Below are 27,104 nucleotides of genomic sequence, written 5' to 3'. Positions count from 1 at the left end.
AAGGTTAATACATATTTCCTGCAATGTTCAGCATAAAAAAGGTTTATGGGAATTGGGATTGTTCATTCAGCCTGGAAAAGAGAAACTTTGGAGTGACCTAATTGTGGCTCCTTCCAGTACCTGGAGGGAGCCTAAAAGAAAGGTGGAGGTGGAATGTTTACAAGAGGATGGAGAAGGGCTTCCCAGTGCCAGAGGGCAGGGATAGTTGGGATATTGGGAAGGAATTCTTCCTGTACGGGTGATGAGGCCCTGGCAGAGGTGCCCAGAGAAGCTGTGGCTGCCCCTGGATCCCTGGAAGTGTCCAAGGTCAGGCTGGATGGGGCTTGGAGCAACCTGGGATCGTGGAAGTTGTCCCTGCCCATGGCAGGGGGTGGGACTGGATGCGCTTCAAGGTCCCTTGCAGCCCAAACCATTCCATAATTCCATGAAATATTTCCTGTAGGTGCTAATTTAGAGCAAGGCTCCTGAGCCAGTGAGAGAATATCCTGATTCCAAAAATTCTTGTTCTGCCACCTAATAAAAAGTTTTGCATCTTGAATTTGGTCAGTCTGCAATTCAAAACTTACTGTTTTGAGTTTGCTGTTATTTTTATTAACTGTATCCCATTTTGCTTTTCTTGACAAATCATATGCATTGACTTAACTGGGGAACATTTTAATTGAGCACTGCTGGAGATTTTCCAATAAATTAACATTACATGTTTTTAACAGATGTCTGAAGTTGACATTGTTATTAGACATTGTAATTAATAGAAGTATTACCCAAATTAAAATATCAGGGCCTCAGAAAAATTAAATTGTAGGTGACTGAGTGATATTAACTCATTAATAGAGAGTGACTCTTGAATTCCCTCCACTGGGTTTTTTTTAGCCTGTAAACACATTTTTTCAAGGAGCTGGAGATGGAGTTGGACAAACCCTTTGGAATAAGGGTCTTATGAATCAAGACATGTTTTACCAATGATGTTGCGAAGTTCTTTAACCTGTCATTGTCTTATTGGTAGGATTTGCCCAAAAGTACCTTTCTGGGATGTTGTAAAATTTTAATAACATAGAATAGTAGAATCTTCTTAGATTGGTTTGGTTTGGAAAGGACTTTGAAGATCGTCCAGTTCCAATATCCATATATGTAATTAGAGATTTGAAACAACGCAGCTCTGCTCTTTGTTTACAAATTCACAGCCAGCCATGAATTTCAAAGGGCTTTTCCCACTTTAAACATGTGTGTGAATTTCCAGCAAAAATTATCTCGAGTCTCATTTTGAGAAGCCATGGACATAAAAATCAGTAACAACTCATCGGTGTTTCATGGCACAAGGCTTAGCTGCTCTCAGGATGATCCCTTAAAAAAGGAGCAGTCTAAAACCAAAGTCACACTTAGGAGGTTATTTATGTAAATATTAACCTGTAAGAGGAAATTGTAAATAAACAATGTGATTGAAAGCAGTTGGGAGGGGATTTTTTAGGTCTGCATTGTTTCACATTGCAGAGGCTTCCCCAGAATTTGGCATTTCTGGTGCTGATTCACAAGTGAGGAGATGTTGAACTGAGCAGAGCCAGGAATTCACTGACCAGCAGAGAACAGGCCCCAGCCCGTGGTTTTCCAGAGTTTATAAAAGTTTATTTCTCCCATGAATTTTCAGGCTTTCCCTCAGGTGGTTCCTGCCCTTTCTAGGCAGTTTTTTCCTCAGGAATTATGGGATGCAAACTTATATTCTGCAACAGAACAGAATGTTCCTGGAGCTGCTTTGCCTCTCTCCATGCTCCATCGTGGAATTCCTGCCTGGAGCTTTGTGCTGCTTCCCGTTTTTCACGGTGTACACACCATGTTCCAGATGAGCATCCAGGGCATGTTTTATTCATGTGCTTTTCACCCCTTAGTTGGGATCATTAATAAAGCTGCTAAATAAACCCAGGCTTAACAACCCTGCTCACCACACCCCACTGGACACCTCCTCCCGCTCCCTTGCGCTCTGTTTATCGCCATCCTTTGTTTGGATCTCTTGGTTTTCCGGCCTGTCTGATGCCATTCTTACCCAGGCTGGTTAATGTGAGGGTTTCAAGTGGGGTTTTGAGAAGCGTTGTCTGTAATTTTGAAGTATATCCAGTTGTATTTTATCATCTTCATTCTGTTCCTGTGCTAACAAGAGGCTCCATGAAAACTAGGAATGGCAGAGATGGCCTGGATAGTCCGTGCTAGGTGGATACCTCAATAACAGGCTCTGCTTCAGCTTTGAGGCTGCTCTATTTTCTTTTCAATTTTATATTTCTGGAAGTTCTAGACTTCCATTCCTGGAAGTGTCCAAGGCCAGGCTGGACAGGGCTTGGAGCAACCTGGGATAGTGGAAGGTGTCTGTATTTTTATTATTTTCTTTTGTGTTACCCCATTCAACCTGGCCTCGGACACTTGCAGGGATGGGGCAGCCACAGCTTCTCTGGGAGGTTAAAAAGAATAAGTTTTAAAAATGAGAACTGCTCATTATGCTATGACAGAACTCCATGAATTAAGTTTTTGGGAAGTGAAATGATGTGACAGTCTCAGAAATACCACAAGGGTTGATTACACTGTGTATCTCATATATCTGTGTTATCTTCCTGATCTGGCAGCCCTTCTAGACAGGACTCTTACACAATCATAGATTCCTTTTGCTTGGTGTCATTATTTTCCTCTGCCATTGTTTCCTTTGCTATTTTGGTCATGTATTTTACTGTTAATGTTTGTTCTGGTTCATAACCCATAATCTCCATTGGTGTTGAGGCAGTATTTTAATAAATATTTCTGTACACTCAGGTACATCTAATCCTTCCCCTGAACAGATCCTGAATCTCTGTGATATTATTGCAGTGTTAGAGGTGGAATCCATTCAAGTTTGTCACTACTTTCCTTATAATCAGTGCTCAGAAAGGGACATTTTTAAGTATGATTTGTTTTATCCTGAAGAAAACAGTATGTCAAATGAATCACCACACAAATGTCTCACTCTTTCCAGAGTACAGGAGGATCCAAGGATATGCAGGGTGGAAGATGAAAGCCAAGTGCAAGGGTCCAAGTTTAAGAGTATTTAATTTAGCCTTAATTTTTGTACCCCAAACCTCCAGAATTCAGCACCTTCAGAGTCAGAGAACAGATAAAGCAGAATATGTGGTCACAATCAGACTGTGATGGGTCACCTTTATCTGGGCCTCATAGACTTTGTGTGTGGGAAAGTCACATAATCTCACAATCCCAGAATTGTTCGGGTTTGTTTGGGAAAAGCCCTCAGAGATTGCTGAGTCCAACCATCCCCCAGCACTGCCAAGGCCACCACTGACCCGTGTCCCCAAGTGCCACATCCACAGGGCTTTTAAATCCCTGCAGGGATGGGGACTCCACTCCTGCCCTGGGAGGCAGGAATTCCAGGCAGGAATTGTTCCCAATATCCAACCTAAACCTTCCCTGGTACAACTTGAGGCCATTTCCTCTCATCCTGTCCCTCATTCCATGGGAACAGAGGCTGACCTCCCCCGGCTGTCCCCTCCTGTCAGGGAGTTGTGCAGAGCCAGAAGGGCCCCCCTGAGCCTCCTTTTCTCCAGGCTGAGCCCCTTTCCCAGCTCCCTCAGCAGCTCCTTGGTTTGTGACCTGGTCTCCTGCTGTAATTTCCAGGATACTTTCCTTTATTCATACCCCAAATATATTCCTGATCCTCATATTTTACTCCCACATCCCGACTTGTCTGTCCCAGCTGCCACGACTCCAGTCCCCCACTCTGAGTATGTACCTCTCCCCCAGGGGACTGCGAATTTCACAATCACCATTTCTCCTCCTCTGCACCTCCACTGCCCTCTTTTAAGGAATTGATTGATTTTCATTCCAAAACCTCATTTTCCTGTCGCTCCTGGTCCTTTTCCCGGAAGCAATGTCAGAACAAACCCAGTGTGTGATCTCTGGCCTTTGCTCATTAAGCAGCGCCTCTGTTTTCTGAGGAGCCCGTGTGTTTTGGAGGCTGAGCTGACACTCTGTGCTAGGACACATCACATTCTGTGCCATCAGTCACTTCCTGGGTCCCAATCTGTTTGATGGCCTGGATGCAGAGAGCACAGCGTGTCACATTGTGGGACATCATCTCCAGAATACATTTCCAAACTGGTTGCAGCTGCCACTCTTCCTTTCCTGAGCTGTTTTGATCAATAAACTTACGTATTTTTCAACAACATTTGTGATTATTGCATTCCATTGAGGGATATCAGCTTTTTGTTAATAATAGCTGGGATCCCTTGTGTGAGGACAGCACCACAATACTACAAATAGTCAAATCATTCAAATAATTCAAAATTCAAATTGTTGTATTACTGTCACCTCTCCTTTTAATTGGTCATGAGCTGACAGCTGATCTCTCCTGATGGAGGATGGAACTGGAGAAGTGAGAGATGAAACAAACACAGCAGATCCTGTTCACCATCTCTTTACCAATGCTGAGGATCCAAGTGACTCTTCAGAGGTGGAGACATAAATGACCAGGATTGGGGATCGATGCCTCTGTGCTGAAAATATCCTTTGGGACACAAAGGGATGTGAACTGTAGCACTTGGGAGTTCATCTGAGATGACAGGAGGTTTTCATGTTGCTCAGGAGCTTTTAGAACTGACAGCTCTGCTCATTGAACTAGACCTGAAAAGAAAGAAGAGCTTCTGTTTCATCACCAGCTAGGAAGGATTTATGGATGAAATTCTGCCATAAATTAAAAATCTCATCCCACTCAAGGAGAGCAGCCTTCTCCCTTGTGTGCCTTTCTTTAGTCCTCCAGGAGCCCCAGTGAATCTCTGATTTCCTGTTTTTTTTCCATTGAGTAGCTTTTGAAATCCCAGAATTTGAAATCTGGATTCCACCTTCAGGAACAAGGAAAAATGGAGGGGTCTTAGTTTAGCTCAGAAAAAGAGGGAATTTAGAAGGTAACTCCAATTCTGTCACAAGCACTTCCTACAACCTTTCTCTTCAACAGCCAGTCTTCCCCTCCGTCCTTTGCAGGCCATTGTGAAACCTCCTCAGAAGCATTTTCTGGTGTACAGGAGATCTTGGGAGAGGGGATGGGTATAAATGAAGTGAATGATTTCACTCTCTGTTTCAATAAGTGAGGACTTGTAACGCTCCCATCCTTGTACAATTTACCAAATCCTCATTTTTGGCATAATTTGGTACATGAGTCACACGTGTGTGACTCCTCTTGGCACACACATCAGGCACCTTTTTAGAGAACAAAACCCTTTCTTTAGGGGAATATCTCTTGGGTTATGAAACAGTGAAAAAAAACATCCTTAGGTTTAAAAAAATCAGGCTTGAAGGTATTTAGGCCTATAAATGAATGTCCTGTTTTACAGAAGTACTGGTCAGTGGTGGTTTTCACAAAGGAAAAGTGAACAGAAATTCTGGAGCCCAGAAATTCCTAGAATCAGTTCTTTTACTCAGGCACAAGAACAATCCAAGGTCATATCCCTATTTTCTAAAGCAGGTGAATGAAATATAATCAAGTTATATTATGCCTTATCTTCCACTTTTGGAAATAATAACCTGTGAGATCCTTTTATAACTGCTTAAAAAAATTCTTATATTCCCTGATCTGCTTTTTCTCACAGATTCCCAACTCCTCAATAGCCAAAATCCTCCACCATGGCAGTGTGATGGGAAATGTAGGAAAAACATAAGAAAAGGCAAAAAAGGAAAGGGAAAGGAATCCTTCAAGTAGCAGCTGATTTACTTTGGGATGTTCCCATCCCTGCTTTTCCCTTTTCCTCCTCCTCTCCCCCTTCCCCACCGTGGTTGTGCTTTAGGGGAGATGGAGAAGGCTCCTGGTAATTGGTTAATCAGCTGTTTTCAATTCAATTCCTGGCTGTACTTACCATGGAAAATTAACAGTCCTTGCGTATAAATATGACCCCTACTCCTGGATTAATTTGATTATGCGAGAATCTCAGTTTTCATTTAAAAATAATAACTTTCTGGCTGCTCTGATAAAACAAGTTTGGATATGTAATCTAAATATTCCCTAATGGCTTAAAAAAATTCAAAAGACAAATATGAAGAACATATGAATCTCTTGTTAATATATTTTAAATGTTCTCAAATCTTTGCTGTGATTGCTAGAGATTGAATATTTTGAGACCAGAAAATTCCTGATTTTCACTCACTGCTGGATCAGCATTCTCTGAAAGACAAACCTTCTTTAAGTGTCTTCATTTGGGTCCACAAATAGAGAAGTGGTGTTCATTAAGTGACTGGGGATATGTTAACCTTGAGTTCTTTAAATTTCCCTGGGCTTGTAAATCTCACTGGAACTTAGGTCAGGATAGTTTGAAAGGAAATATTTTTTAGAGAACTTTCACATTTTGGACATATTTCATTGTTAAATCTATTACTGGTGTGATACCATCAACCCGTGGAACTGGGAGGATAAATGAAATGTATCCTAACAAATTAAAATGTGCCAGACAACAGGTCCGGGCATTGGGACTCGATTGTCCACGCTGATAAATTGCTGGGATAGGATCAAACATGATTTCAGCTGGGCTAATTAACTCTCAGATAGTTTGTAGATATGACTTGTCTGTTTGAGTGGTACCTTATGGTGAGGGCAGCAGGGAGGGAGATGGTTCTACTTGGCCACGTGAGACCCCACCTGCAGAGCTGCCTCCAGCCCTGGGATCCAACAGCAGAAGGACGTGGAGCTGCTGGAGAGAGTCCAGAGGAATCCACAGAGATGTTCCAAGGGCTGGACCTGGCTCTGGAGCCAGGCTGGGAGAGCTGGGGGTGCTCACCTGGAGAAGAGAAGGATCCAGGGAGAGCTCAGAGCCCCTTCCAGGGCCTAAAGGGGCTCCAGGAGAGCTGGAGAGGGACTGGGGACAAGGGATGGAGGGACAGGACACAGGGAATGGCTTCCCACTGCCAGAGGGCAGGGATGGATGGGATATTGGGAAGGAATTCCTGGCTGTGAGGGTGCTGAGGCCCTGGCACAGGGTGCCCACAGAAGCTGTGGCTGCCCCTGGATCCCTGGAAGTATCCAAGGCCAGGTTGGATGGAGCTTGGATCAGCCTGGGATAGTGGAAGGTGTCCCTGCCCATGGCAGAGGGTTGGATTTTTTAGATGGTTAGATGGTTTAAGGTTCCTTCCCAAACCATTCCAAGATTCTCTGATAATCCACGTGTGGACAGAACTTCACCTGCAGTCAGTGACTCTTTAGCCAAGGGCTGTTGTAGGACCAGGTTAGAAACTATCCAGGGATAGGTGCAAAAACTGAGTAACGCCTAAAAAATATCAAGGATCTGTTTTGCAACTTTTGATTATCTTTCCATGTTTGTTTCTTTCTTTCTTTGTGAAGGATTCTTTCTGTTAAAATCAAGATAATCCAAGGACACGAGGCAGGCACTGCACCTGTCTGAAGCAGACTTTGCCTGAAGCTGAAGTTGAATGTCAAGTCCTCCAGGATCTGTGTTTCTTTCAGGTCCTACTGGTTCTGTTCAGCAGGGAGCAAAGTGTGTCACAGGGACCTCTCAGGCTTAGTTTGGAAAATTTAGGGTTTTGGCTGTTGATGGAGCATTTTGAGAGGTCGTTGTTCATGAATTTATGTTTGTGAAAATTCTGAGTTTCAATAAAATAAAAACAAAATAAAAGTAAATATAAAATAAATAAAACAAAAGAATCCATTCCTTAACTTTACTTGGGAACCCTGAGGATCAAGGAGATTAAAAAAAGTGATTTAGAGACATCCCTGGAAGTATTCCAGGCCAGCTTGGATAGGGCTTGGAGCAGCCTGGGGATGTTGGAAGGTGTCCCTGCCCATGGGAGCGGGTGGGAATGGATGAACTTTAAGGTCCCTTCCAACCAAACCCTTTTGGGAATTTTATGATCCATGTTCTTCTAATTCAGCTTTTCTGCACCCATTAATGGATTAACTCCATAAATTGACAGTATTTGGGTGGAATGTGCTGTTTCCAGTCCCAGGAAGCTGAAATGAGCTCTCAGCCAGTCCAGTGCTCACTGGAAATCTCTCCATGGCTCTGTTACACCAGGTTTTATCCTACTGCAATCCCTTGTCTCTGGGATGACAATGATATTGGAAAAGTAATTTATTTTTTCTGTTGGCAAGCTACAGAGATAGTCCTAATTTTCTAATTCCATGGGGCCAAAGTATTCCTGATTTTCTGGAGTTAATCAATCCAATTTTTAGCTGAGAATTAAATTTTTTTCACATGGAAAACTGCTCAGTAAAAAGCCCCAAACTGGGACATTCTTTAGTTCTCCCTGGGGAGAGTTTTTGTTACTTATACATTGTTATTTAGGTGTTGTTACTTTCTTCCTAAGGTTGAATGTGTGTTTTGTTAAGGTCCTTTTAAATTTGGGGTGTTTTTGGTTTATTTTTTACTATTTAATGCATCTGTGCAGGAAATACTGGAAAAAATAGTGAGCCAAAGTATGAATGACAAGAAAATGAATCATTTTATCTGGCTGAGATCTTTGAAATTAAAGTGTGAAGACATTGGGAGACAACTTGAGAACTCTGAAAATATTACTTTCATTCAAGCCCGTCTCACCTCTGAAAGTTTAATTTTAATTTTAATATATTGAAAGCCTGGCCATTTGAAATGATAACTGCTTCATACATCATGGATGTCACTCACTCTGTAAATGAAGGCAGCTATCAGGGCGAGGGCAGGGTTAGTTTATTTGATCTTACAAGATGTTCCATAATTTTTCTGACTGTTCACTCCTCTCCCGTGGCTGTAGATCATGTTGGGAATACCAGCTACAGCTAACGAGGTTGAAACCTTGGTCACGTTACTCCCACTCTGGAGCTTCCCAACAATTTTCTTCCCAAAGCCCCTCTCTTGAGGCACAGGACATTCAATTTTCCTAAATGCCACCAATTGACTCGTGGCACCTCTTGCTCCACTTGCAGATAACCCTGATTTTCCCTTCTCTGTTGGTAAATGTTGGATGCCAGCTGGGACTAGGAATGGGCCTCCCTGCTAATGAGAAATATTGTTTCCAGAGAATTCACAAGTGAGCCCACATTCCTCATCTGACCTGGTTTACTCCTCACCAGCATCAGGACTAAAGGAATTAAAATAATGCATGCACTGAGAAAAGTGAATGTGGATTTTTCTCCCTGGGAAATATTTTGTGAACAGAAAGTTGTACTTTCAATGCTGGCAGTTTAATTTCTTGCCGCCACTGTTTAAAATATGTTTAAAAGTAGCAAAAAATTAATGTGGAGATGGCAGTGAGAAGGTTTTGAACTACAAGAGGGCAGGGATGGATGGGATATTGGGAAGGAATTGTTCCCTGTGAGGGTGGGGAGGCCCTGGCACAGGGTGCCCACAGAAGCTGTGGCTGCCCCTGGATCCCTGGAAGTGTCCAAGGCCAGGCTGGATGGGGCTTGGAACAACCTGGGATAGTGGGAGGTGTCCCTGTCCATGGGAATTGTTCAGGTTTCAATGGATCCATGAGAAATAAACAATTGATTTTATGCAAATACTCTATCACATTTTAACTTGTTCATTTTTTTTCCCCTTCTAGATAAACATCATGTCAATGGGAACAGAATGGTTGAACCTTTCCCAGAGGGAACACAGATGGCTCTGTTTGGTAAGGCATCAGTTTGAAAATAAAAGCTCAAAGCTCTGTGGTGTTTCTGCATTCCAAATTTCTCAATTTCAGCCTGACTCCTTTGAGTTTCAGAATCGGGGCTGCTCCTGCCATTTCCCAATCACTGACACCAGCTAAAGCCACTGGGCATTTTGGGAGATGTCCTTTATATGCCATTTCCATATAAAGAAATACACTAAAAATGTTTTTTTCTTAGTTATACAAACAGAAAATGTAAATCCTCTGTTTTGTTCCCTAAAAATTCCAAAATAATAGCTTTATTTATGTATTATAATTTGTCTAAGATCATTCATTAGTTTAAAAAACATTCTAAAGATGATCCATGATTCTCCACACTTTAAACCATGCAAGGAACTTCAGGTGTTTGGGATCTCCTGGACTTGGAGGGTTGTTACCATTTACATGTCCTAAACCAAACCTGCTGGTTTCTACCTGACCTTGTGGAATTCCTGCTGGGAGCCATCAGAGCTGGAAAAGGGGCCAGCTGGAAAAGAGAAGAGGTTTAATTTCTCTGTATCTGTCTCTCTTCTACGAAAATGTCATTCTTTGAGCTCATTTTGGAGACTTGAAAAGGTGTTTCTCCAGAGAAATTAATTACTTCTGGAAGTAATAAACATCCTAAAATAGATAAAAATCACCCTTTTCCAACCAAGATCTGGACTTTACCAAAATCTGGGAATTGTCAGAGCTCTCATTTTGGGATGTGCTGATGACAGTCCTTAAGACAAGGGATTTACTGGGAAGGAAAAAGTGGATTTCTATGGCAATTATTAAAATTTATTGCTACAGAGAATGAAAAATTTCCTAATGCTGTTTTGACACAACTGAGTTGTTTATGAAGGATGTATTTCTCTATTAACATGTGCAGGATGGTCCAAAGTGCCTAGGAAACGTATTAAAATTTATTAAATGATTTTCTATCTGTGCTGCTGAAGTAAATATGAATTCACTCCCTGGTACACATTAGTTTAATACTCCAAAAATGATCTTTTCAATTGATGATGGCAAAAATCTTGGGGAGTGTCATCTTTCCTGTGGAATTAATGTTGGTGTAGTTTCATTGTTGAAGAGGAGAAACGGCTTGTGGGTGTCACCCTTCAGTTTCCAGTGTGATTTATTCAACTTCTCTTCAGAGTTCCTCCAATCCAGTGTTGCCTTTCTGTCAGTGTCTCCTCCCCTGTGGATTTTGGGAACATAAACAAGTTCTTGAAGTGGTGGAATGAGTGATTGTTTTATAATTTTCTTTTGGAGCAAATGGAAAATGATTTTAATCTTTTATGCTCCAAGGCTGAGATGGATTTAGAGATTCTTCTTTGGATTTCTTACAGCAGGAAGGGTCAGAAGGTCCTGTTTCAGTCTGATATTGATGCAGTCTGTGCTGTATAGATATTATTTTTAAAAAAAATAAACTTCTTTCTTTTGTTTTAATTTTCTGTGTCATGATCAGATGAGATTTCTAGTATTTTTGATGGGTGTTAGTTCTATCATTGGACAAAATTTGTATAAATTCACAGAAAGAAACAGAATTAAATTGGGAAAGTGCAAAATCTTATTAAATAGCTCACTTTGAAGCATTCCTGAGGAACTCTGTAACATTCCTCTCCAGCCTGGGAACTTCCATTCTTTTTCAATTGCCCTAGATTTTCCACAAGGCTGTGATTGCAAGTGTTGGGCTTAAGTGATGAAACCTCAGGCTGGTGCCATCTGTGCTGTGAAGGAACAGAAATCCTGATTTTTGCAATTAGACCTGCACTGGAATAGTGCACAAACATGACTCTGATAATAATTCCTGGCATTTGTTGGCATTGGCACCCCAGTCTGATGGGTGGGATGGGAAAAGGGAGCTGCAGTTCATTTTCCTCCCTCCAACCCGTGTGAATGGGAATAAATAGTGAGGTTGGATGAGGCTTGGAACAACCTGGAGTAGTGGAAGTTGTCCCTGCCCATGGAACTGTGTGAGCTTTAAAGTCCCTTCTGAACTAAACCATTCCATGACTCTGATTCTAAAACAAGCACTGGAAGAAAGTTAGGAATTCCTCTCCTGGGATTGCTACTCATCCTATCCATGTGTCATCCTGTTAAAAGCTGGGTCTTGGTATGTTGGGACTCTCTAAACTCAGGAGAGAGCCTGAGCCAGTCGAATTTCTGACTCCACCTCACCAAGACAGGATTTTCACACCCCTCTCCCAGAAAGATCCTTTAATCCTTGGGATTCACAGGGATGAGTTTGGAAGAGCAGTCAGTAGTTACTTAGAGCAGATCCCTCTTCCTGCCAAGAGAGGGTGTGGAACCTCACTGGGGTTATTCCAGTCTCCCTCAGTGGGCTTATTCCAGACCCATCTGGATACAATCCTGTGCCCTGTGCTCTGGGGTGACCCTGCTGGAGCTGGGACTTGGACCAGATGACCCCAGTCTGCTCCCTTCCAGCCTGACCCGTCCTGTGATTGCTTAAAAAGATCTGCAAAACCCAAAAGTTGGTTGTGTAGAGACAGCCAATTTGCAGTGAATTTTCCTCCTGCTTGGATAGTTTTAGATACACCGATAAACCAGCAGAATAAAATATAGTGCAGGGTTGTAAACACTGAGCCTTCCACCTGCTGCAAATGCAGTTGGATTTCACTCCACAGCTCCCTCTCCTGCAAAACCTCCTCAAGATGCTCTTCCTAATGGTGCATTATTTATTTGATGGTGTGACTGCTTGTTTGGATCAAGGGACAGGGTGAATGTACTCAGGGCATTGTTCCCTCAGCTTTCCCATCTATAGCAGAACCTCAGAGATTTCAAAGGATGATTTAAATGATCTTGAGACTCTCCTGTTGTCTGTTCAGCATCACTCAGCTGTTGGAGGTGCACCTATTGTTCATTAGGATAAAGAAATGTGTCCTTGTTTCTACAATGGGGTAAAAAAGCCACATTTTGCGGGTGAGGGTGATTCTTTAATGGAAATCTTTTAATGCTCCCCATTCTGTGACTTTGTGAGCCAGCTCCCAGCTAGGATTAAAGCACTAAGGGAACACGATGTGCACAGGCACAGCCTCACTGGAGACACTGGAATGCTGTGTCAAAAATTCCCTGGAGTCTATTCCCAAATTCTGTGACTGCTGCCCAGAGAAGCTGTGGACTCCCCATCCTGGTGCTCAAGAGCAGCCTGGATGGAGCTTGGAGCTACCTGGGATAGTGGCAGGGGCTGGAACTGGGTGGTCTTCAAGGTCCCTTCCAACCCAAACCATTCTGGGGTGAACAAGTGAAACTTGATGTTACATGTTTGTGTTATGAATGATAAAGTAGAAGCCTTTCAATAAATGCCTGTCCAGAAAGCTTTCTTGGAATTTTTATGGCCATGGATATATTTAGTTAAAAGTACTTTGTCTTAAGAGACTGATTTTGGCCCCAAACCTAATCAAAACTCAAAATCTGAATATAAATAAGGGGGGTTGATAATATTTTGAAAAAAAGCAGTTTAGGGTCTAAATTCAACTTATTTACCTGGCGTAAAAAAAACCCAAATATCTGAAAGCTGCAGAACATTCATAAAAAGAAATTAATATTTTCTTCAGCACCATTGCAACTCTTGCATATTTTAAACACATTTAAATGCACTTCTGCATTATCATAACATCATGGAATGGTTTGGGCTGGAAGGGACCTTAAAGATCACCTTCTTGCAACCCCCTGCCATGGTCAGGCAAATTAAGCTCAGAAATGTTTCTGGTCAGGTTTCTGTTGAATTTTAAGCACTCCTTTCCCTTATCAAGCGCTGCTGGTGCAAGACTCCAGTTTATCCCAGAGCACCTCCATATTCCCCAAGATTTCTGTGTCACCTGATTCCTCCAAGAGGAAGAATTGTGCATATGGTGTGTGCGTAGAAGGGCTCTTATTTACCTCCAGTGAAATCTGGCAATAGTTCAGATTTGTAATTACAACACTTCTAAAACGCAGGAGCACGTTGAGCTCTGTTTGCTTGACATAGACTGGCTTGTAATGGGATAATTGGTTTCTTGAGGTAAACAAAGTGCAGACAGAAATAGGATGTTAAGGAACTGATAAGGTCTAATTATGGATATTTTGGAGCTGGCAGACAGATCCAGGCCTGGTCACCTTCTGCCCTGCACTTATTAGACAGCAGCCCATTTCAGTAATTCCACAGAGCTGTGTTATTACTGTGTTTTGCCTGAGTTATTGTGTCCTGTCACAACTGCATTCCCACTGCTTCCAAAGGTTATTTAAAAATTAAACCAGGTTCCACCAGGATTGTCTCAGCCTGTTCCTGAGGCCTCTTCAGCTGCTCCTGCAGCATGTGGGTCTGGGGCCCTTGGAAAACTGAGCTCCTCCAACACATCCCTCTCTCAGGAGCTTCAACTTCTTCCCACAAAGGTTGGACGGGGCTTGGAGCAGCCTGGGATAGTGGAAGTTGTCCCTGCCTATGGCAGGGTGTGGAACAGGATGAGCTTTAATGTCCCTCCAACCCAAACCATTCTGTTTCTGTGGATAAAACCCTCATTAGGGCAACTTCTCAACTAAAAGAAAATTATTTCCCTTAGAAGTGGGATGGTGCGTTCAAGAACAGATAAATCCATACAGAGTTTCTTTTCATCCCCCCTGGAACAGCTGCTGGTGGCTGTGTCAGAGAAGAACCAGTGTTAGGAAGTCTTTTGGTCCAGCTGAGTTTTCAATGACTATTTTTCACCAGGAAAAGAAATCACAGGGAACAAAGTTTCGCCCCCAAGAGAAAAACCTTTTTTTTTTTTTCTTTTTGACAGTAAAAATAGAACAAGCAACTCAAAGAAAAAGAAAAAAAAATATCCTTAAAACAATGCTGCACATCAGAAGATGTTTTATCTTTATCTGCAGAGAATGTAAGACTTGATAATGTTGAAAGAGGCGTGTTTGCTCTGACCCAAATGGAGGAGAAACATCCACAGCAATATTGTCACAAGGTGCAAGGATCACGTTGTGGAGGAAGCGAGAGCCAGAGGGAATGCATTGCAGAAGGGATCCATGTCTCTTGTGTTAATTCTCTTTCAGCATGTGGAAGAGGGAAGGAAGTGCATTAATTGGCTGGCTTTGCAGAGTTCTGAGGCATTAATGCTGTCCTGTTTTCACACGGTGATGGAAAAATAGACACAGCATTCCTGCAGTTCTGGAATGGGAGAAAAAGCCTGGGAAGTCAGGGCATAACAAAAGGGAATGGCCTACAGGGAGGCTGCTCTGTCCCTAAACCAAATTGTGTTTCCATTCTTACCTTTGCAGTGTGTTTATTAAAGAAATCTACCCTTAGTTCCCATTTTCCTTTTTCCTCTCTTCCAGAAACCAATTTTGTCTTCTTGTTGCCTCTTCCAGAGGACTGAAACTCAGCCCAGTTCCCAACCCCTGCTGTGTGCTCATGCTTCATCTCTATTGCAGCCACTGCCTAAACATGGAATCATGGAATGGTTTGGGTTGGAAGGGGCCTTAAAGATCATCCAGTGCCACCCCCTGCCATGGGCAGGGACACCTCCCACTATCCCAGATTGCTCCAAGCCCCATCCAACCTGGCCTTGGACACTTCCAGGGATCCAGGGACAGCCACAGCTTCTCTGGACAACCTCAGGGCCTCAGCACCCTCACATCCAGGAATTCCTTCCCAATATCCCATCCATCCCTGCCCTCTGGCAGTGGGAAGCCATTCCCTGTGTCCTGTCCCTCCATCCCTTGTCCCCAATCCCTCTCCAGCTCTCCTGGAGCCCCTTTAGGCTCTGGAAGGGGCTCTGAGCTCTCCCTGGATCCTTCTCTTCTCCAGGTGAGCACCCCCAGCTCTCCCAGCCCAGCTCCAGAGCAGAGGGGCTCCAGCCCTTGGAACATCTCTGTGGCCTCCTCTGCACCCTCTCCAGCAGCTCCACATCCTTCTGCTGTTGGATCCCAGGGCTGGAGGCAGCTCTGCAGGTGGGGTCTCACCTGAGCAGGGCAGAATCCCCCCCTCCCCTGCTGCCCACACTGGGGGATCAGCCCAGGACATGGGGGGGGTTCAGTACTCATGGTCAGGGTGTGTCCAGCTTCTCCTTCACCACCATCCCCAAATCCTTCTCCTCAGGTCATCTTCTTCCTCACAACCTCTCCTGAAGTGCGATTCTCTGGTTTGCTGGCCAATGCTCCAGGATTATTTTTTAAGTCATTTCCAGGGAATGTATTCTGTTTTGATTTTAAAGCCCAAGCAGAAAAGCCCTGAACTGAAAATTTACCCCTAAACCTGTTGTAAAATAAGGTGATAAACACAGGGAAAAACCACATAACTCTGTGACCTTTTGAAATAAAAATGTCAGTACTCAGTTTCTCTTGTCCTGTGGAATATCCTGGGCATCGTGCTTTAAATGCTGCCGCTCTGATTTGATGGAATTGTGCATCAGCTTTGTGGGAATGTAAATGGACAAAGCACTGGACAAGGAGACCCTGATAAAAACAAAATGCTACAGTTCTGCTTGGTCCTCACCAAGGACATTTCCTGACATTTATAAACACTAATAAGGGACAATGAAATATCCCTAACACAAAGTGAAAGCTGTCCTTGATGAGCACAACCCTTCATAACATCTTTTGCTTTCAAAGGAGCCACATCTCTTTTTCCTTTGGAAAACAAAAGTAATGTGGCCTTCAAACACAATTTCTGTGCTTCTCCATCAGGGAGTTTTTAATGTTAATTTAGGTTTCTTGAGGTAATGAAGAATTCAGCTTTGTGTGATTTCTGCTTAGAGTGGCTATTACACATTAGGGAAGATCTGGGGGTTTTTAAAAGTCAGACTGCAGCTTTTTAATCAGCATCATTCACCTTAAAACAACCTTTTAATTATCTTTTGGAGGTACTGCCACAGAAAGGAGCAGAAGAGACACAGTTAATTTCCATGACTTCTGGGATAGGGCTTGGTGATCTCCAGCTGCAGGAATTGTCTTGAAGAGGATCATTATTTTTCTATTTATCTATATATTAATTTTTAAAATTTAGTAATATTTTATTTATTTATGGGTTTTTATTCTTTTATTTTACCAATTTATTCTTTAATTTTCCATGCAAAAAAGGCAGCAGGAGCACCTTGAGCAATTGCAAAAGCCTTGCAGAAAAGTAATTCCTTGCCTGTGATAAATGGGAGTGTATCAATGAGCAGGAGGAACATATGCTTGGCATCATTCTGAGTTGGTTTAAGTTGGAAATAGAAGTAAATTATCCTGTTAATGACTGGAGGCCGCCCTGATCAGATTGATGCTGCTTTGTAGGAGATATATTTGTATGTGTGTTTGTTTATGTGCTGGGATGGGCACATTTACCATTGGATTTATCCTTGGATTCCTGCTAATAAAGCACAGAGAGTGGTGACATGGAATAAAACACACGGAGTGCTAATGATTTATTCTGTTCAGGCACCAAAAAAATATGTAAGAGGGTTTTTGGAGGGGGAAAGTGGTGCTGTTTTGATCATTTCAGATATATTGTGACATCCACAAAGTGTTGTCAGCGGATCCTAATGGATTTATCTTCACAATAAAAATGCTGTCACAGCCTGGAAATTTTAGATCTGGGTGTGTGAGACACAGCAGAGAGGGTCCTATATTAAAAAATATGGATTACTTACTATTGGGTTATTTAGTATGGGAGAATTTAGAGTGATTTCCCTGATTTTCAGGAGTTTTTTTTATCTGATGAAGTTACTGAAAAAATACATCATTTACTCCAGATCAAAGATACAAAAATCTCCACCAACTTTTAAAATACTGGCTCAGAAATACTCCTGAAACGTGGAGGGCTCAGTTGGAATATAATCCCAGAATTCCAGAATAGTTTGGGTTGGAAAGGACCTTGAAGATCATCTCATTCCATTGCAACTGGATCTCCAGTGGCTGTCATGGGAGTTTGGGCACCTTTTGTCACATGTGAACACAAATTGTGGAGATTTCAGTGCAGTTATTCCAAGTTTGCATGAGGTTGGATGGGAAGAATTGCTCCTAGAATTGCTCCACAAATCCTTTATGTCCCAGTACATATTTATATAACAATATTTATATTAAGAAACATTTATATATAATGTGTGTTTATGTATTATTGGTACATTATTTATTAGTTTATTTTGGGTAATGCTCAGATGATTTTCAATGGCAATTTATGGTGACTGGTACAGGCTCTGCTTCTCCTGGGTGACAAAAAGTCTTTTGTCTTTAGAAAAGAGTAAAAACTCCATCCTTTAAGAGACTCAAACAGCACCTTATTCCAGATTTTTATTCTGGAATACCTGAATTTGTTCTCTGTGCAGGACACACTTGAGAAATGAAGGCAAAACCACACTTCAGCCTCTGGAAGAAAGAAACAACATGATCAGTTTTTGAGGCAAGATAAGAACTAATCACAAAAAAAAACATTCTGGTTTAAGTTGAATGTGAGTAATTCTGAGACAGCCGTAGTTATTTGTTTGTGAGCCAGGGAAAACAGCATGAGATATGTCAGGCTTGGAGATAAAATTTATTGGTGTGTCATTGGCTTAAATCCAACATTATGCTCATAAATAATCTAATACTGGTGTGACATATTCCTGCTTGAACCTTGACTGAAAATTATTGAGAGTCATGTAATGAATTATGCAGAAGCAGACATGTGCTCGAGTTGAGGGGGTGGAGCTGGAGTGGAATGCTGGAATGTGTTTGGAATTAGGGATGGAGGAAGGGCAGGGTGTCCTCCTGGTATCCAAAGGGGTGACATGGAGCCTCGTTTATCTAATGGTCATCCAGCTTTTCTTGGCTCTTCTGGGATGGAAAACGTGGTTGGGAATGTTGTTGTCACTGTGTCTGTCCCTCGTGCACTGTCAGTCCCTGAATTTGCACCAGCTGAGGACATCCCAAGGCTCCAGACAATCCCTGCACAGCAGGATGGGCTTCACTTGGGTAACTCTGTGGAAATTTCCTGACAAGCCAAGAGAAGACAAGGGTAGGTGTTTAAATGTTAAAATGGTGAAACTCAGACTCAGCCAGTGGGATTGGGTTGATCCCTGGGGTATATGAAGAGATTTTAATTTGCTTTGTTTTCTGGAGACCAATAAACCCAAGATTATTTCACTGCATTAAAGATCTGGGCATGTTTTTTTAGATGCAAAAGGATTTTTGGTTACTCACGTGGTTTCTCTTCACACCACTGTGTAGTTTGCTGGACACCTCTGTGTGAATCTGGGAGTAATTCATCTTGGGTATCCTGGGTAACTTGGACAGCCTGGAGAAAAGAAGAATCCAGGGAGACCTCAGAGCCCCTTCCATGGAATAAAGGGGCTCCAGGAAAGGGACTTGGGACAAGGGATGGAGGGACAGGACACAGGGAATGGCTTCCCACTGCCAGAGGGCAGGGATGGATGGAATTGTTCCCTGTGAGGGTGGGGAGGCCCTGGCACAGGGTGCCCAGAGAAGCTGTGGCTGCCCCTGGATCCCTGGCAGTGTCCAAGGCCAGGTTGGACAGGGCTTGGAGCAACCTGGGATAGTGGGAGGTGTTCCTGCCCATGGAAGGGGTGGAAGTGGATGATCTTTAAGTTCCCTTCCAAATCCATCCTTTCATTCTGTGATTAGTCACGAGAAATAAAGATTTAAAGGTACTTGTCAATCTTTTTCTGCCGGACAAATTTTGCAAACTTGATAAACATCCCAGTAATTGCCCCTGAGCTGCCTTTGAGTTGTATGTCCATAAAAACCCCCAGAATTCCAAAGGAGACGAAGTGTCTGATTGCACAGTGATGCTGTAAGTGAGACAACAACTCGTTCTGGATGTGTCTGTGGTGTGGATATGGGAGGAGTGCTGGGGCTCAGGTGGGCTGGATGCAGAGCATGGAATGGGCTCTCACTGCTCCCACCCTGGGGCACCACGGCTCTGTCCCGGTGACTGTGGAGTTATCCCAGCCTGGGTGGATAGCTAAAGATATCCAAACACATTCCCACAAGGATCTGTGGCAGAGGCTCCCCAAAATCCAGGGTTAGAGGGGCTGTTTATTGCAGCCCTTCTGCTCAGTCTCCTGCCAACCACAGCTGGAGGGCACAGGGCGCTTTTTTTGGGATGTCTGTGGAAACCATGGATCTGGAGAGCTGCAGGTCATGGACTTTGATGGTAATTCCTTTGCCAAGCCATTGGTGCCACTCTGCCTCAGCGTTTTTTATAGTTCCTTTCTGTCCAACGCTGCCACTCCAGGGTTTTTGGGAATGATTGAGCTGCATGATGGGTAAATGACTAACCACATTAATATTTGGCCTCTGTCTGCCCCTTTGGATACAAATTAGTTTTTCTCTAACAATCTACTCTGGTATTTTCTTGAGTAATTATCTTTTGGGTTTTTTTTTTTTTTGGAGATGGGTAGGAAGAGTTATTCTCTTTTGCAAGTGAGAACTCACCATCATTTCACTGGCTCGCCACAGATGAGAAAATAACTCTTGGAACTTTCATATTTCCATTAAGGACAGCTATGGTTCAAAATAGATCCATTTGAATGATCTAGGTGCACTTGGAAGGCATTTATTGGTTTGGAAAAGGGTTAAGGGTAAAGGAGGACAAAAGGGCTGCTTGAATTGCTCGTTATTTGAATGTAATTATTTTTTTGCTCCTGAGCAATTATAGATTGTAGGTTTAAATAATTGTCAGGGTGCCTACAGCTTTCTATTGTTGTTTGAAATCTAAGGCTATGAATATAATAAGGAATATGAGATTACTTTTGCTGAATGTGGCTATGGAAGTTCATTTAACTCAGCAATAGTCATCAGAAAAAAAGGAAAGAAAAGGCAATTTTTCTATTCCTTGCAGTAAACAAACCTTGTAAACAAGTTATTATTTTCTGCAGCAAGGCCCTAGAAGTGATTCCTATTTTGCTGGTAACAAAACGTGGCTCTTTGCTTTTATAAGAGTAGAATATATTTTGTTTTGCTTCTCTCTATCTCAAGCTCCCCAAGGTGTCTTGGGAGATTAGAGAGATTTTCACAAGACAAGGGTAAGGCTTGGGTGTTATTGCAGAGATGGATTTATATGAAATGGATTACACAGCCCTGATGACATCTCTTATTTTCTGTGTACATCAAGTTCTACTTGAGTAGTGGAGCACTAAAGTGTGGCAAATGACCGGGGATGATCTAAAATGAATCTCTGCCAAGCACTGGAATGCTCAGAGTGAAGGAAGATCACAAAATGATTTGAAAGCCTCAAATCAATGGCTGAACTAAAGATGTGATGCTTTGCAATGAAGCAAATAATCAGCTTGATGATAGGACCGTGTAGCTCTATCTCAATCTCTTCACCACATTATTGTAGCAGCGGTTCTTTTTATCCTTAACAGACTTTGGAAACATAATATATTAAGAAACTTCTCTCTTCTTTAAAGAACAGGGGAGGCCAGGTTGAGGCATGATTTGTTCTTTAGTGACTAGTGTTCTTTAGTGACTGAATCCATGAGCTTTCTGCTGTACTTGTTCAGATTCAGGTGCTGAACCTGGATTGGGGCAGCCCCCGGGATCAATCCAGGCTGGGGATGAAGGGATGGAGCAGCCCTGGAAAAAGGACTTGGGAGTGCTGCTGGTGGGTGAGAGCTGGACATGACCCAGCTCAGAAACCTCAGTGGGAAGAAGGGGAGGGGGAGATTCTGCCCCTCTGCCCCCCTCGGCTGAGACCTCACCTGCAGAGCTGCCTCCAGATCTGGGCTCCAACATCTGAGGGGTGTGGAGCTGCTGGGGAGAGTCCAGAAGAGGCACCAGGATGAGCAGAGGGATGGAGCAGCTCTGCTGTGGGAAAGGCTGAGAGGACTGGGATTGTTCAGCCTGGAGAAGAGATGCTTTAGGGTGACTTACTTGCCCTCCCAGTACCTGAGGAGAACTGCAAGAGAGCTGGAGAGGGACTTTGGAATAAGACCTGGAGTAACAGGACAAGACGGAATGAATGGCTCCAAATCAACAGAGGGCAGATTTAAATTGGGTATTAGCAAGGAATCCTTCCCTGTGAGGGTGGGGAGGTCCTGGCACAGGGTGCCCAGAGAAGCTGTGGCTGCCCCTGGATCCCTGGAAGTGTCCAAGGCCAGGCTGGACAGGGCTTGGAGCAACCTGGGATAGTGGGAGGTGTCCCTGCCCATGGCAGGGGGTGGGACTGGATGATCTTTAAGGTCCCTTCCAACCCAAACCATTCTATGATAAGTTTGATTCCATTTTTGGACAATTCAGGGCCGTGCTAAGAACTTCTGATTTTATTCATCACATTTTCATTGATCAAATAATTTATTTGATAAGAGAAATTAGAAGGAGTAACCAAATAGTTCAAGGAATCAGATTTCTGACCATAAACTTTGACATTTTCTTCTGTGTCCTTGGGACACTTCAAGAATCATATTTGTGGCCAAGAAACATCAGGTGCCTACAGGACTCCTTGAGATGAGTCTTTAATGGATTAGACATGAAACAGAAGCAATTTTAATCTCAACACTTTGCACTTAAGGACTGATTGTTCCTGCTTTGTGAATAGCTCTTCTTTCCTGCGGGTCAGGTCCATTTGTGGTGCAATATTGCTTTGGATATCAGTCAGTTGTTCATGGGAAATGCTGCCTGTTGATCCCAGCCACAAACATTCAATCAGCTGCATTCCCAAATCCCCAAACATGAAAGGAAACAGGTGTTTATTGGTTTCCCCTTCCTGAATTTTACAGTTTGTGACAGTTCTCTTTGATGTTTATGGAATGTAGGAATATGAACGACCCTGTAAATACAAAAAGGCAACTTTTGGGGATGTTGCTATTTTGTTCTGTGGGTTTGAAAATAGCAGCACTGATAATGATGGAAATCGGCTTCAGAGAGAAAAACTCTCAATTCTAAAGAGTCTGAGTTCAGCCTTGAATTCCCAAAGGCTCCAGCTCATCTTGTTTTTTCCCAGTGCTCCACCTGTCTAAATACAATGGGATTGATGATTTATACAAAGCCAAGTAGACAGATTTTAGTTCATTTTCATGAATGAAATTCAATTTAATCTATGGACTAGACTGGACCTTGACCTGGTCTAGTGGAAGGGGGGTGGAATGACATCAGCTTTAAGGTCCCTTCCAACCCAGACCAGTCTGGGATCTGTGATGTTCCCATGATCAAAGACCAAATGCAATTTTTACCATGGAAACATTTAGGAGTAAGACAGTGAGCTGTTTCTTTGGATGAATTCTCAATTTATTTTTAGATGTTTCCATTTCTTATTCTCTCATGTCTGATCTTCAGGGAATCATAAAATATCCTGAGTTGGAAGAGACCTACCAGGGTCATTGATTGATCCTGTGGCCTGGCACAGGACACCCCAGAAATCCCACCCTGTGCCTGAGAGCGTTGTCCAAACACTCCCAGAGCTCTGGCAGCCTTGGGGCTGTGACTTTGACTTATCCCAAGTTTTACTGAAGAATACAAACCAAGCAAAATTTGTGAAAGAAAAAACTTCCTTTTTATCAAGCTTTTATCAAGTTGTGTTTGTCTTACTCAACAGACACAGAATCAGAGACCCTAAGGTTGGAAAAGACCTCTCAGATCATCAAGTCCGACCTTTGAAAGTTACAGCCAAGAAACGAGAAAGAGATTTTTAACAAAGACCTGTGATTGGGATCCTTTGGTATTTTTCCAAAAAGGATTCCTTGTTTTGCTTTGGTACCACTCATACCTCAATCGTGGAGTATTTAAATAATATTTAATATATTATAAATTATATGAGGTTTCATTATTTGCAGTGATTAGAAACAAAGTCTGTATCCCAAGATTAAGGAAAAAGAGAGGGAAGAACTGACAAAGGTTCTTGGCTTTCTTCACTCTTACAAATTCTCTTCTTGAAAAGTGGATTATTGAGATTCTGATTATTCAGATCCTTTGTGAACTTCTGGAGGCTCCGGGTGCGGCTCATGGGTGGAAATTGAGGTGCACCACTGTTCTCTTGGCTCTGCCAGGTTTGGGGAAGTGTCATGGGCACAGGGACATTCTGGGCCAGCTCTCAAAGGCCGCAAAGTTTGGCCTTTTGCTGCTTTTCCATATTCTCCTTCCAGTGTGTGATGAGAACCTTTCAGGTCACCAGGGATGATTTTTTGGCTGGGCTGTACATTCCAGTTTCTGGGAATTAGAGGCAAGTTTTCCAACAGAGAATTTTGGCAATGGAATTTTATTGTGTGGAGTCATCAGAAAGCAGCTCTGTTGATTTTTGAGACAATAAATGGTTTAAATATTCCTGCTTTTTGGGTGGGAAAGGATGTGAAGGCAGTGAATAAGGCCACCCTGGGAAGTGCTGGGTCTGTCCCTGCTCTCTGCTGGCTAAGCTCTAAATTGCATTGAAATAGGAATATGTGAAACCTCTTGTGTTCTGCCTGGGAAGTTCAGAGCAACTGTGCTTTATGCCTTATTAACATTCTGGATATTGGCTTCAGCTTTGTTTGAATCCTGTTGAGTTTGTATTATTTATAGCTTGTAACATGCTTTAGGATGGGTTTGATAAACACATTTTGCAGTCGTTTTCTGTATCTCCCCATTGCTTTTCCCAGTTTGAATGCTGTTGTCTTCAAGGGTTTTTTTCCAAAGTCATCCTTCTGACACATTTCCCGTGCTGAAAACATGGCAGTTTTTCTCTTGACAGTAAAATATTCCTTCCCTCTGATGATAATCTGCTTTTCCTTTTGCAATAATCTGTTGTGCAGCTTTTATCCAAACATCCATCCGTACACAAACACGTGCCCACGCCCGCGTCCAACGTCAGCAGCCACAGGCAGGAACCAATTTCCTGGGCATTTGTTAATTTGAATGAACATGAGGCTTCTGCTTCTCCTATGGAAAAAAAAAAGAAAAAAAAAAAGAAAAAAAAAAGAAGCAAACCCAACAGTTTCCCTGGGAATTCATGCAGTGTGAACAGAACACATCTTGGCAAAACGGTGAGCCAAGAAATTCCTCTTTAGTTGCTCTGTTAGGCAAACTGCATTTTAAATTTCTTGCCCAGGGCTTTGTTTGACTTGCCCCAGGCAAGCTGTTCAACATATTTATCAACCCTGTTGGAGCATTAGAGCCAACGCTCATCGAGGAAGATCATCCTCTTAATGCCATCTGTCATCAGCAGTTTTATTTCTTTCAGCTCAACTTGTTCTCCATTTCACCGTTTTTTTCCCTATTCCTCCCGACCATTTCTTAGCTGATTGTTTCCCAGTGATCTCAAATATTCTGTGATTGCTCAGAAATTCAGGGGCTGCTGGATGTTAAACCCCTGAGGGTATCAATGGTACAATTTTGTTTTAAATCCTGATTGATAACATTAATCCTGTATGGATCCAGATGGCTGCCAAAGCACCCTACGAATATCAGTGCTGTGCAAAAGATGAGAGTGCATTTCAATCTGACTCTGGAATTCTTTCCAGATCCTCGACAAGGACTTGAAAATATTCAGAACAAAGGCTCTGGGGTAGTTTCATGCTGTATTTTTATCTTGAGGACATGGCTTTGATCATTTTAGATTTTCAAGGCCTTGATAAGAGTTGTGTAAGTGCACAGACAGTATCAAAGTGTTCAACAAAGCTGTTTCTGCTCACTTCCCAAGGGATTTGAGATCCCTTGCTCTTGGATTTGTATCCACAATCGGAGTGGGGCCAAAGGGACTGACAGGAGTATTTCCCTCTAGACAGCAAAAGTTAATCTTTTGAGAATCTGGTGCTATGGAGTTATATAAAGTCAAGAAAAATTATGGTAGGGAGGTGAACATCCACTGTGTGTAAACTGGATATTCTGGATGTTCTCCTGAGTTCCTAGGGCATTTTAATCTCATTATCCAAACAGGGAGATCAAGGACTCATGCAATGGTTTGGGTGGGAAGAGACCTTAAAGATCATCCGCTTCCACCCCTGCCATGAGCAGGGACACCTTCTACTACCCCAGGCTGCTCCAAGCCCCATCCAACCTGGCCTTGGACACTTCCAGGGATCCAGGGGCAGCCACAGCTTCTGTGGGCACCCTGTGCCAGGACCTCCCCACCCTCACAGCCAACAATTCCTTCCCAATATCCCATCTATCCCTGCCCTCTGGCAGTGGGAAGCCATTCCCTGTGTCCTGTCCCTCCATCCCTTGTCCCCAGTCCCTCTCCAGCTCTCCTGGAGCCCCTTTAGGCCCTGGAAGGGGCTCTGAGCTCTCCCTGGATCCTTCTCTTCTCCAGGTGAGCACCCCCAGCTCTCCCAGTCTGGCTCCAGAGCAGAGGGGCTCCAGCCCTTGGAACATCTCTGTGGACTCTCCCCAACAGATCCTCCAGAGACCTGCAGGTTCCCATCACAGCTTCCTTGCCACCTACTTGCCCACATTATTTTTTGGGAGGGAACACAGTGGTACTCACCAAGGTCTTATCGTGACCTTCCACGGTGAAGCCAAGGTCCCCTCCTCAGCCTGAGAAGTTCTTAGAATTAATGGTCTGCACAATTTCACAGCACAGAGCATCAATATCCCTTTGGCTCTGTGCTCAGAAATATCAGTACTTGGACTGTCTTCAATCAATCAGCTGTACCAACTGCTCTCCACAGTTTTTTAAGGAGGAAAATGCCAATCACACTCGGCATTTGGCTGAAATGTATGGAATGAGCATTATTCTATAGGGATGGAACTCGTCGAGGCTCAATTTATTCCTTCCAACTGGGGAGGGATGGGGTGGGGGAAACAAAAAAAGAAAGAAATCATTTCAGTACAAAGCAGCTGAGCATTTCCTTCTCCAGATTTTATAGAGGGAACAAAATCAATCGTATTCAAAATCTGGGCCAAGTCCTGTGCTGGCCAAGGGAAGCAGGATCCTGGCAGCTGTGCCTCCAGCTCCTGGAGATGCTGGCTCGGGCAGGAAGCTCCGAGGTAGCCGGTGGGATGTGCTCTTGGCTGTCCTTTGCTGCCTCAATGTATGGGAGCAGCCTGTGGCTGGATCCTGTGGCATTGGAGCAGCTGGCACAGCCACTGCTCCCAGGGACTCAGAGCAGAGCCTGGCAGGAGAGGCTCCTCCGTCTGGAAAGATCCTGTCCCGCTCCTTCCTCTCCTCTGGGCATTGGGAAGAGGTTTCCAGGACTCTGCTCTTTGTTCTCCCAGCACGTTTTATTATATTTAAAGCTGACATTTCCCCCCCCACCCCACACACCCCTCCCAGCTGGTGGAATATATCCCGAAATCCTGCTAACAGAAGGAGGAGCAGTATCCGTGTCCTTTGCAGTTCATCTTCCTCAGCGAAGCATTGCTGGCATGGGAACAGCTCCTTAATCTGCTGCATGGAAAAGTGCCTTGGAGTGTGGGTGTAGGGATGGCAGGCGGCGGGCCAGCAGAGGCTTGGCATGCCAAGGAAATGAAGCACTCATTCTTCAAAATATGACAAAAAAAAAGGAGTCTTCTGGATGTCCTGTTGGACTGCTGGGAAGGCAGGGAGAGAGGGAAGGCTTGGAAATAAAGCTGGCAGGAGGGAAAGGTCGGTGGGGAGTCAGGTGTGTCTG

At 43.3% G+C, this 27,104-nt stretch overlaps 1 protein-coding gene across 2 annotated transcripts in view; it reads left to right on the top strand.

Annotated features, from left to right (window-relative positions):
- Positions 1 to 27,104, top strand: part of MSRA (methionine sulfoxide reductase A) — a 230,865-nt gene that overhangs the window by 72,780 nt on the left and 130,981 nt on the right. For both annotated transcript variants that reach the window (XM_088052997.1, XM_005528795.3), the window contains exon 2: positions 9,547 to 9,615. In XM_088052997.1, the coding sequence (XP_087909123.1) occupies positions 9,547 to 9,615 (69 nt within the window). The remainder of the gene's footprint in view (positions 1 to 9,546; positions 9,616 to 27,104) is intronic.

The sequence above is a fragment of the Pseudopodoces humilis genome, chromosome 3 (assembly GCF_049639895.1).
Source record: "Pseudopodoces humilis isolate 2021_Gansu_Grassland_sample_001 chromosome 3, ASM4963989v1, whole genome shotgun sequence".
NCBI classification, from domain to species: domain Eukaryota; kingdom Metazoa; phylum Chordata; class Aves; order Passeriformes; family Paridae; genus Pseudopodoces; species Pseudopodoces humilis.
This window is presented reverse-complemented; position numbering and strand designations above follow the sequence as displayed.